This window comes from Phocoena sinus, chromosome 19 (genome assembly GCF_008692025.1).
Source record: "Phocoena sinus isolate mPhoSin1 chromosome 19, mPhoSin1.pri, whole genome shotgun sequence".
Lineage (NCBI taxonomy): Eukaryota > Metazoa > Chordata > Mammalia > Artiodactyla > Phocoenidae > Phocoena > Phocoena sinus.
Genome location: NC_045781.1, coordinates 40,240,542 through 40,251,484, shown reverse-complemented (window position 1 = coordinate 40,251,484; position 10,943 = coordinate 40,240,542). Strand labels below are relative to the sequence as shown.

At 51.3% G+C, this 10,943-nt stretch overlaps 2 protein-coding genes across 12 annotated transcripts in view; one reads left to right on the top strand and one right to left on the bottom strand.

The window, feature by feature from the left end:
* Positions 1-10,943, bottom strand: part of LRRC36 (leucine rich repeat containing 36) — a 58,600-nt gene that overhangs the window by 4,028 nt on the left and 43,629 nt on the right. For 6 of the 9 annotated variants that reach the window (XM_032612226.1, XM_032612225.1, XM_032612227.1 and 3 more), the window contains 2 exons: positions 9,981-10,095; positions 8,517-8,683 (listed from right to left, as the gene is read on the bottom strand). In XM_032612226.1, coding sequence (XP_032468117.1) covers positions 8,517-8,683; positions 9,981-10,095 — 282 coding nt within the window. Of the gene's footprint in view, positions 1-8,341; positions 8,684-9,980; positions 10,096-10,943 lie in introns of those variants that run through there. The other 3 variants (XM_032612223.1, XM_032612224.1, XM_032612228.1) reach the window with 2 other exon arrangements.
* Positions 537-4,334, top strand: TPPP3 (tubulin polymerization promoting protein family member 3). Of its 3 annotated transcripts, XM_032612240.1 has the most exons (5): positions 745-871; positions 2,888-3,052; positions 3,178-3,371; positions 3,484-3,637; positions 3,754-4,334. In XM_032612240.1, the coding sequence occupies exons 3-5, from the start codon at positions 3,184-3,186 to the stop codon at positions 3,940-3,942; spliced, it is 531 nt and encodes a 176-aa protein (XP_032468131.1). In that variant the 5' UTR covers positions 745-871; positions 2,888-3,052; positions 3,178-3,183; the 3' UTR covers positions 3,943-4,334. The 3 variants fall into 3 exon arrangements, with proteins under 3 accessions (XP_032468129.1, XP_032468131.1, XP_032468130.1); XM_032612238.1 differs by lacking the exon at positions 2,888-3,052 and having other exon boundaries at positions 537-871; positions 3,754-4,304; XM_032612239.1 differs by lacking the exon at positions 745-871 and having other exon boundaries at positions 1,077-3,052.

Below are 10,943 nucleotides of genomic sequence, written 5' to 3'. Positions count from 1 at the left end.
CACCGCACGCTGGGTGGCCACCCAGATTGTCATATGGAGAAGCTCAGGTACGGGGCTCCTGGTTGGGAAAGGTCCTGGAAGCTGCCTGGAGGAGGTTATTTTTCTTGAAGGTAGGGTTTGCACTTGGTGAGAGGAGGGGAAGCAGGCTTTGGGGTCGGGAGGCAGCAGCGGAAGCAGAGACTGCGAGGCTAACACCGGGTTGGGGTGGGAATAAATGAGGACGCGGACCCAGGAAGTCCAGGAGCTTTTCCCTGGCCGCGGGAGAGACGTCGGTGTACCAGCATTTTGGGGCTGGCACTCGTGATTCGTTTACTGTCCCCTCCCGCCCCCAGTGACCCGGAGTTGTGACCTGGGATGCCACACGTTCATTGGAGAGCTGTGGTCTTGAGCCAGCTTTAGACCCCACTGTCACTAAGGGAAGGGACCTTCCCACTCCTCTGCACGCCCCCCCCCCCGCCCCCCGCCAAAGGCCTTCGGTTGCTGCTCTGGGAAGTTGGATCTCCCCTGGAGGCGGGGATCAGCTTTGAACTTCAGGTCTGGTCACCCCAGCCACAGATGCAGCGGGATGAGACTATCGCAGCAGCTCCGCCCCCGCGGAGAGCGGAGAGGGCGGGGTCGGGTAGGTGGAGCCAGCGTGACCTTGGTCACTCTCCCGCCGAGACAGCCCCGGGGGTGGGACTCGCCGTCTCTATGGAGACCGAGAAACAAGGGAATAATACGGCGGAACCGCCCGGCCTGCAGTCCCGCCCCAGAGCCGGCAGGGAGCAGAGCTGTGGAGCCGCCTAGTCTCCTGCGTCCATCGGTCCACTCTTGCGTCTTTCTTTCTGTCCATCGAACGTGCACTGCAGGAGCAGCCACGAGGGAGAAGCCGGTAGGAGACCCCGGCGCCGACCACTCTAATCAATATCCTGCACGATAAGAAGGGGGTGGGGTGGGAGCGGCCTGGGAGGGGTCCCAACCCTGGATGGTACCGAGTTGAGGGCACCAGCTGAGTGGTCCTGCCCTGGGCCCAAACGTTCCACCCCCACCCCCAACTCCTTGCTGACTGATTACTCCAGCTGTCCCAGCGGGAGGGAGCGTGGCCTGCAGACCCCTGGGACCGGGAGCCTGTGACTTGGCACCACCTGATCAGCCTGAAATTACCAAGAATCCATCTTCTCACAGACAGAAGTGAGCACAGGTGCAGGGTCCTGCTAGGCCCCTGGAACAAGCATCCTGTGGCACTCAGGCTCCCCCAGACTTTACCCTTGGTGAACAAAGTGCGGGTCTCCTTCAGATTGCTGGTGGGAGATTGCAGTGTAGGGAGAGGGAAGGGGAGTGCTGTTTGAAAGGGATTCTGGACCCACCGAGTTGCTGCAATGTAGGAGCTGTGGGTGATCCCAGTTTCAGAAACTGCAACTTAGGGATGGGTGAGTGTGGTGACCCGGGGAGGGTTTTCAGTGTTAAGGCCAGTGGTAGTGGAAGGCGGGTAGGCAGGCAGGCTCCAGGCTGTGGTCACTGGAGGCTCTATTATAAAAGGGAGAGGTGGAAGATAGTTGCTGAGGACACAACTGAGGGTGTGGTCAGGGGCTGCAGATGTATGGAGAGAGGGTGGGTTGTAAGGCTCTGGTTAGGGGTCTCAGTAAAGCCTGTGGGTGTGTGAACGGGGGACCCAGTCCCAGGGCTTCCCGTGTATGGATGGAAGTGGCTGCAGTGCAGGGCTGAGGGTGTGATCAGGGAGGCCTCAGTACCAGGCTGTGTTACATGGAGGGAGTTTCAGTGCAGAGCTGAGGGTGTGGTTGGGGACTGCAGTGGGTACTGTGGGCAAGTGTGGGGAAGACCCTTTAGTGCAGGGCTGAGGGTTATTATTGGGGGGCCTCAGTACAGGGCTGTTAGTATATGTGTGGGGAGTGCATGCTGAGGGAATAGCCCGGGGCCCTTTGTCCCAGAGCTGTGGGTGTGGTCAAGGGACTGCAGTAAGGGGTGTGGGGGGCACTTCAGTGCAGGGCTGGTGTAGTCAGGGAGGTCTGAGTACCAGGTTAAGGGGTGTGGTCAGTGGGACTAAGGCCGAAGGTATGGAGGGCCAGGGCTAAGTGCACACAACTGTGAGAGTGTGGACTAGTGTGGTGGTGCTCAGGGTGTGGCCAGGAGGCCTCCATAGAGGGCTGAAGGTGTAGACATTGGGGAAGTGTGCTTCAGCGCAGAGCGTAGGTGTGAGGATTACAGGGCCAAGGCCACGGTCTCACTTGCCATCATGCCTCTAGGGGCTCATAACTCTACAACCCCCACTCAGGCTAGCCCCTCAATCTCCTGCTCCTCCTAAACTCCACAGATTGGGACGTTACAGCCCCAATGGCTGGAAAGGGGCCAGGAAGCCACGGTTGTGCCCCAGGTGCTGGGAGTGCTGATGTGCCCCACCCGTAAGCCCATACTCCAGCCCAGCCCAGCAGCACTGGGAGCTTCTCCCTGAGCTGCCCTGACACCATCCTGCCCTTAACAACTTTCTCCAAGCAGTACCACCCTCCCTTAGCAACTGTCTCCAGGCTTCACAAACTGTGGCCAGGCCAGCCTCAAGTTCCCCTTCCCTCATGTTTTTGTTTAATAGCAAATAGTAACAAGGTCCCAGCTGGGCCAGCTGCACCCCTGCCTGTGCTCTGGCTCCCTTCTCAGCCTGGGCTGGGTCTTGCTGGGTCCTCATGACCCTGAGTGAGACACTGTCCTCACTAAATACCTGCCCAAGCAGCAGCCTGGCCTGGTCCTGACCCAGCCTGGCATGGAACTCCCAGGGAGGGGGCCCGCTCTGCCACCCTCACTTCCACCCAAGCAGGCCTTGTGCCAGGGCCAGACAAAGCCACGGCCCCAGCTGCCGCTCTCACAGTTTTTCTGGACAGTGCTACTCTGTTCCCAGCCTGGTGCGAGCATCATGATTTCATCTTCTGAACTCCACTCTGAGCCAGGCTGGCATTAAGTGACAGGACCTTTCCTCTCGGGGCTCTTCCTCACGGCTCTGGGGCCCAGTCAGACATTGAGTACTGGCCCCTTTCTGCAGGCAGCTCCATCTCCAGCTCTGAGGGTATGTGGCAGAAGTGCCTGCAACTTCAACCTTGCAGGTTTTGAGGTAGAGGCAGTGATGCTCTGTGCCTTGGGGGGTGGGGGGGAGAGCTTGGCTAGGAGGTGACCGAGGTGGGTCCCTAACAGGGTGGCATGGCAGCGAGCGCAGATGTGGCTGGGCTGGAGGAAAGCTTCCGCAAGTTTGCCATCCATGGTGATCCCAAGGCCAGTGGGCACGAGCTGAATGGCAAGAACTGGGCCAAGCTGTGCAAGGACTGCAAGGTGGCTGACGGAAAGGCTGTGACAGGGACCGATGTCGACATCGTCTTCTCCAAAGTCAAGTGAGCCCCAGGCATTCCCTCCTTCTGATGTTCCCAGAAGGGGAACTGGGGGGCTGGAACCAGGGAGGATGTGGAGAAGGGGGAAAACTCATGGTGTCCACATACCTGGCAGGGGGAAGTCTGCCCGGGTCATCAACTATGAGGAGTTCAAGAAGGCCTTAGAAGAGCTGGCACCCAAGCGATTCAAGGAGAAGAGCAAGGAGGAGGCCTTTAATGCCATCTGCCAGCTGGTGGCAGGCAAGGAACCAGCCAATGTGGGTGTTACTGTAAGTGCCCTGATGGTCTCGGCTGGCCACTGAGGGGGGGTATGGGGAATCTTGGCTGGGGTTGGAAGGGCTGGGCTCCCTAACCAGGTACCCCTGGGGGAACTCTGTCCAAACAGAAAGCAAAAACAGGGGGTGCTGTGGAACGGCTGACTGACACCAGCAAGTACACGGGCTCCCACAAGGAACGCTTCGATGAGAGCGGCAAGGGCAAGGGCATTGCTGGGCGGCAGGACATCCTGGATGACAGTGGCTATGTGAGTGCCTACAAGAATGCAGGTACCTATGATGCCAAGGTGAAGAAGTGAGGCCTGGGAAGGCCCCCCCTAGCACGGCTGCCCCTGCCAGAGGCTCAGGCCTGCGCCTAAGGGGCATGTGGAGCAAGAGAGCCCGGTCCCCTCCTTGCTGGATCTGCCGCCCAGCGCTTCCTGCCCAGCCCTATGGGGCCAGCCCACCAGACCTCTGACCCAGACTGCTCTGCATCCCCTTCCCCTTTTTCTTTCCCCCTCAACTTCTGTCTGTCTGAGGAGAGTCTGTGCCTATAGCCTCACCACCCCAACCTCGCCCCGGGCATGGCTAACCCCTGCCTGCTTGCCTCATATTTAAGCTGCTGCTCTGGCCAAGTGCCTAATTCTTACCCGGACCTCAATAAAGCCACCTTTTGTACCAATATGGCCTGGTCAGGTATATGACAACAAGGGTAATGACATTCACACCCCACGACCCCTCTGTCATCAACCCCTTCCAAGTCGCACTCTGCTGATTCTTCCACTGGCAGCCCTGCCCAGAAAAAGACACACACCAGGCCCCTTCCATTAGCACAGAGCCAGGCTGAATGAGGATGCTCTATAGGAAAATCAAAAGCCTTTTACCTCAGCCCTGACCTAGAGTTCTGACATCATGGCTATCTTCCCGCAATTAGGGCCTCAGTCTTGGCCTCTCGGCTTTCACAGCAGGTGCGGGCTATGAGACAGCAAACTCAGACTGGGCTAAGCATTGGTGGGGCCCAGTGCCAGGCCCCAACTCTAAGCTTGCTGACAGGCCTCCACTCCAGAGGGCTACCAAGGTGAGTCATTCTGGGCTGCATCTCAGAATATCAGAAAATGCAAGACAGCAGACAGTAGACAGTTCAACTCCCAATTTTATAGCTGAGGAAACTCAGGCCCAGAGAGTGAAAGGGCTTCTGCAGAATAGAGGCCAGAACCATGCCTCTTGCCTCCCTGGCCAGGCTGTTTCTAACACAGCAAGCCCCAACACTGATTTCCAAAAATGAGGCTGGATGGCCAGCAATAGAACTTGGCACCCAACATCAGCCTTTGACAGGTGAGCAGGGTGTCCAACAGTGAAGGGGCCTCTTCTTGCTGATTCCCTCCCATCTGTTCATCATCCCAGGTTGCAGGGCGGTGGCGGGGAGGGGGTCCTCTCTCTGATCCTGAGAACTCCTGGGAGCTTTCAGATCAACCTTTTCTCCCCTCTGAGGTTCTCAGTGTTAGGCCAGAGTTATTCCCAAGTCTAAGGCTTTGGGGCCAACTCTCCCTCCTTCCTGCTGACAAGTGGGCTGGATGGAACTCAGGGACTGCTCAGAGTCCCTAAAAGTGCTAGAAAAGGCTTAAAAGGCACACATTCACAAATATTTTTTCTTGATCCAGATAATAAAGCAAAGCAGCACAACTGTTTATTCCCTCTCCCTCGGGCTGTTCTAGGATGTTCTTGCCCCAGGTGGCCCCGGAGTCCCTTGAGCCCAAAGTCACTTGGAGTGAGGGTAAAGAGTGGTAGTGTGGCTTGGAACAGAGACGCTGGGGGGTGAGGTGGGAATTAGAGAGCAGAGATCATCACCTGGTCACAGCAGAGCCTTGCCTAATGGCTGACAGCTGTGGGATCCTCCTGACTCCGCTGACCTTGCATTGCTCAGGGAAGAGTTTCAGACAGCTCTACCTCTCCCACCAGCATACAGTAAGAGGAATACTTCCTTCAGCCCTGGGGAATTGGTTTAAATTGCAAGCTTACTTAAATTAGCATAATAGGAGAGAAACCCAAATCCTGCAAATTGGCCTGGTCCAGGTTATTAAGCTATTAAGCTGCAGGTGAGATTACCATCCAGTGCTGTGGGAGCAGCAGTTTGGCCCCTCCTGTGATTGGCAGTGTGGCTTAGAGGAGCCCAGAGAGAGAACTGGCCGAGTCCCGAAACTCCACCTTGTAGGAGTAAAGCCCCCTCTTCTTTAAAAGTTATGGAGCCTGAGGGAAATCAAGGCCCACCCAGAGCCAGGAAGACCCTTAGTCTAGCAGAATCTGGTTCATGGCAGGAGCTGACCAAACAATGCCACTTCAGCCCTTCCGTTATCACTGCTCCGTCTCCCCATAGCCTCCTCATAGTGGAAAGCTTTGGGTACCCTTGCTAGCAGAGCCAGTTGGGCAAGGAAGAGAAGTTAGGATCTGTGGGATGGAGCCATTAAAACCCTCTATGTATAACTGGCGGGAAGGCCAAACCTCAGAGGGGCCCTGCCTCTCCTTTTGGAGAACTTCCCTGAGGACCTGTTTTCCATCCCAGCCTTGTTTCCTTCTTTCTTCTAATAGTGCCAGGCCCAGGGTGAGGAATTCTTGTCCACTTATTTTCTACTTGCTTCAGGGGTCTCCCCCCACTCCATGCTGAGCCCACTTAGCCCCCTAGGGCAACAACTCTTTGGCCCTTCCCTTGATGCCACCAATCCCTACCCCTGCCCTCTGGACCAAGGGCCACACAGTGAAAATCAGAAACACAGTTGACCTCTGCATGAGTGGCCAGCAACCCTAGAGAGGGGCCTGGCCTAGGGTAGGACCAGCCACTTTCAGTGACAATAGCAAATAGAGTGGAAGGTGACTTAGTCTGGGTCAGGCTCTTTGCTCCTCCTTAGAGGTACCCTGAATAGGTTCTGGGCTAGCATTCATAGAAGATTCATAGGAGAAGGAAGGGAGGGCTGGGTTGTAGAAAGAAGTCCGTTATCCCTGCCCCCACCTCCCCTAGCCCCCATCGGCTGTCCAGTAAGTTGGCCTGTGCACTGGGCTGGGATGGTGAAATATGACAACACAGGGCTATAAGGCTACTAGCTAAGGCTACCCTACCTGGGCAAGGCTTAGGCTCTTTGGAGGCCTCTCAATGGAGCCAAGACAGGCCCATGAGAGCGGGGAGGGGGGCTGTTCTTACTGACACTTCCAGAGAAAACGAGCTGACTCTAGCTCCCTCAGAGCCATGCAGCTCAAAGAAACTTATGGCTCCTCTGTGCATGCTCCTTTTGGGAACCTACATAAAATTGAGAGATCTGTAGATTTTATTTATAACTTAGAGATGTGTGATCTTAGTTGTGATCTTCATGTCTCATTATTACAGCAATAGCTCTCCTTCCCTGCACAGCACCTGGGTCAGGGGAGCAAATAAGTGTCTAATCTTTCCACCTGCCTCTCTCTCTGACATGACCCTGAAGATGAAGAGAAGTACAATATGACATTAGGTTGAGCAGTCCTTTGCCCTGTACAGCTCTCTGGCAACATAAGCTACTTGTGCAACCTTGAAGTAAAGACATACCTAGAGCCACTTGCATTATCTTTTCCCATTGATGCCTAATCAATCAGGATTAAAGAAAAGATTGATCCTCAGTCTGAAATATAAGGTACTGACATGTAAAGTGGATGCTGAGCCCAAAGCTAACTTTCAGAAGCCACACCTCTGGTCTGGACTGCACCAGCCTTCTCTCTTATCTCTCTAGCTCCTCTCTGGTCCACTCCACATGGCCGGAGGTCAGTCTACTCTTCTTATAGAGTAGATTGCCTTCCCAATCTAAAATCTTTTGGGAGCCATGCGACCTAGCTCCTGTGTATCTCCTCTCAGGCCCTCCATTCCCTGAATGAACCATGTTCCTTCCCATTTCATGGCCATTGCTTATGCTATTTCTCTCTGCAGCTCTCCCCACTGCCTCTGCCCTCAATCCTATGCTTTGCCTGGTGACCTCCTATTCAATTCTTCAGGTCTTGGTTGAAAGATCATTTCTATAGGGGACATTGTCCTGATATCACACCTCCCTCCCAGGCTAGGACAGGTCCCCCAGTTATATACTGTCATAGCACCATGGCCTACATCTTCTCTGCCCGGTGATCCCTCTGGGGGCCTGACTCTTCTACTCTGTACTCTTGGCCTAGGAGGCTCTGCACCCCCTCTACCTGGTACCATTGTACTCATTCTGCCAAGCTTCCACTCAAACAAGTCCTCACTGATGCCTTCTCCAATTCTCCAGAGTAGGAATTACCTACTCTCTGTCTGTCTTTCCAGGATCTCTCTAGGCTTTTATTTAGGCCTGTTTGGTACCAATGGCAAGCTTTGAGCTCCATCACACAACTAAACCATTGGCTGCTCCAGGAAGACACCGGACCTTGTCACCTTTTCACTATGGTGGGAGAAAACCCAAAACACGTTTGATGAACTGATCAATAGAGGTTCTCCAAAATTTCTGCTAACACAAAACATACCTGGCCATGGATGTTCTTTTTAAACTTCCTACTACACAGTTTCAACTGACACTTGGGAGAAAGGTCTAGTGTTCTTTTCTTTTTGACATTTTCAGCCAAATGTTTCTATGTGATATGATGCCTAGGACTAAGTGCCAACTATTTATGTGGGCAGAAGGAAAGAACGACTTGATGGGAGGAGATAAAAAGAAATAAAAAGGACCAACATAGTCTAATTAAAATAAGATTTTTTTCTTAATCTTGTGAGTGAATACCACCATACTAGTGGCAATGACACTGAGAGCCCCCTGGGGCTGAGAGGGAAGCTGCAAAAAAGGTGTGCAGTGCTAGCTCCATAGGCTAGGCTCTGGGACAGAGTCTGAAACACTCTGTATTAGATACTAACCCGTATCATGTGCCACTGGTGAGGAGGAAGACAGAGTGCTTTTCCCAAAGGGCGATGATCTCCCCAAATGATGACTCTTCTCAGGAGGCAGGAGTGCTTTCCCAGAATAACCTTTTTGCTCTTTAGTCAGCTGCTGCAGCAGATACTCATTAGTTACCACCAGGGATCTGAGGCATGGGGGAAAAAGACAGTCATGAAGTCATAAAAGCTAAGTCGTTGCCATTCTGACCTGAAATGTTTGCTAAAGATCAATGTAAAAAAATAAATAAATAAAAATTAAAAAATAAATGTAAAATGAAGTAACATCTTTAAATAGAAAGAACTGTCTGATTTATGAGTTGGTTATTTTAAAAGCAGGCAGACAGTTTATTTATTCATTGCAGTTCTGTTTATGTTCCAGACTGACTGTAGCAATAACATAGTTCACATTTTATATAGTGATTGTTCTGATCTTTCCAAAGCACTTTCATGATGAAGTAAGTAGACGCACAGGGAGACTAGCACCTGACCAGACCTCCAATTTCTATCCCCAAATCTTAATTTCTACTTCTTCTAATCTATCCTGCCTCTGCAATTAAACTCATGGTGCTAGTCATGACTGTATTCTTGGACTCTATATTACCATGTAATGTTGGAAGCTATCAGAGACTGCCCCTCCCCGCCAAAAAAGATGCATGCACAATGCTATTCACTGCAACACTATCTACAACAGCAAGATACTGTAATGTCCATCAGTAGAGGACTAACTAAATACACACACAGTGGAGTCCTGTGCATGTATAAAAAGAGTGAGAACTAACTCTATACACCACTGTGAAATGATTTCTAGATAAAATGTTAAAGCAACATTATGCCTCTTTTTATATAATAGAGGGGGAACACAAATACACACCCACACCTGCAATGGAAGGCTAGTGGGAAGGAGGGAAAGGATAGAGGAGACAGGTAAGGAAGCTAGATTTGTCTGAATTTATCTGATTTTGTGGATCTGACTTTGGGACCATGTAAGTTTTACATTAATTATACACAAGATTAAATCAAAATAATAAAAATATTCCCTATGAATCAAACAAAATGAAATGAATTGAACCTGTATATTGAATTGATGGTTTAACAACACACAGAAGAATTATTTCAAGTTACTCTAAAATATAGCATCACTAAAGATATATATCTTAATGTTCTCAAAGTGTGGTCCCTAGGCCAGAAGCAAGAGCATCACCTGGAAACGTACTAGAAATGCAAATTCTCAGTTCCCAACCCAGATCTGCTGAATCAGAAACTGGTGTGCTCTGGAAAGCAGTATTTTGATCCCTGAGCAAACTGGCCTGGATACAGGTGGTTTGCACACAGAATAGAGTTAATTTGAAAAGTATATAGATATTAACTTGCCAAGTAAAACAAAGGAGATAAAGGAAAGTAAATATCTGCTTCCAGAAGTCAGCTAGATGGACCCAGTCCTACCTCTGACTTTCGTGGAGAAGGGCCACTATCTCCTCCAGCTTTTTCAGCTGCGCAAGCTCCTGGTTCAGGCAAGCCACCTGCATGTTCAGCTGTTGGTTTTTGTGCAGAAGATCATCTACAAAGGTTACAGTAGCCAGGGGTGAGAGGATTCCAAGCGGCTAGTCTTGAGCAGAGCTTGAGTGATCAGGGAGACATCTTGAAGAGTTGGGGGCCCCACTGCACCCACCTCCACCCTCCATTCATTATTCCCTCCCTTGGAAACAGCAGATATAGTGGCAAGAATATAGGGTTTCGTAACAAACATATCTGAATTAAAATTCAACCACTTAATCTTGCACGTTAGTTCATTTTGGTGAGTTTCACTAGAGCTAGTAACCCTGCCGGGTAGCACTGTTATAAGGAGTCAGTGAGACATCTGTGCTCACATAGCATAGGCAGTCAACACATATTTGGTCTCCTTGTATTCTCCATTTTAGTTCATGAATGTATGTCCTTCACTCTGTACGGAATATGTGAAAACATCTAGAACTGTGTCAGGCACATGACAGTAGCTCAATGAGTGCTTTCAGAAACTGGATTTGTGGCCAAGGCATATCTAGCTTTCCAAATATGTTGCCACTGCCTGCAATAATAAGGTAGGTAAAAGCACAGGAACTCTGGTCCTAAGCAAGTCAGTCTTCTAGAACAGTACTTAAACTTTAATATGCTTACAGATCACCTGGGGATCTTTTTAGAAAACAGATTCTGATTCAATAGGTCTGAGGTGAGGCCAGATGTTCTATAGGTCTAACAAGCTCCCAGGTGATGCTAATGTTGTGATGTGTGGCTCACATTTTGAGTAGCAAGGTTCTGGAAGGTGGAAATCAGGGCTGCAACAGCTGTATTTATCAGCAGTAATCCAAAATAGAGAACTGGGTCTCATGGCTGATTGAAAATAGGTATCTAGGGCTTCCCTGGTGGCGC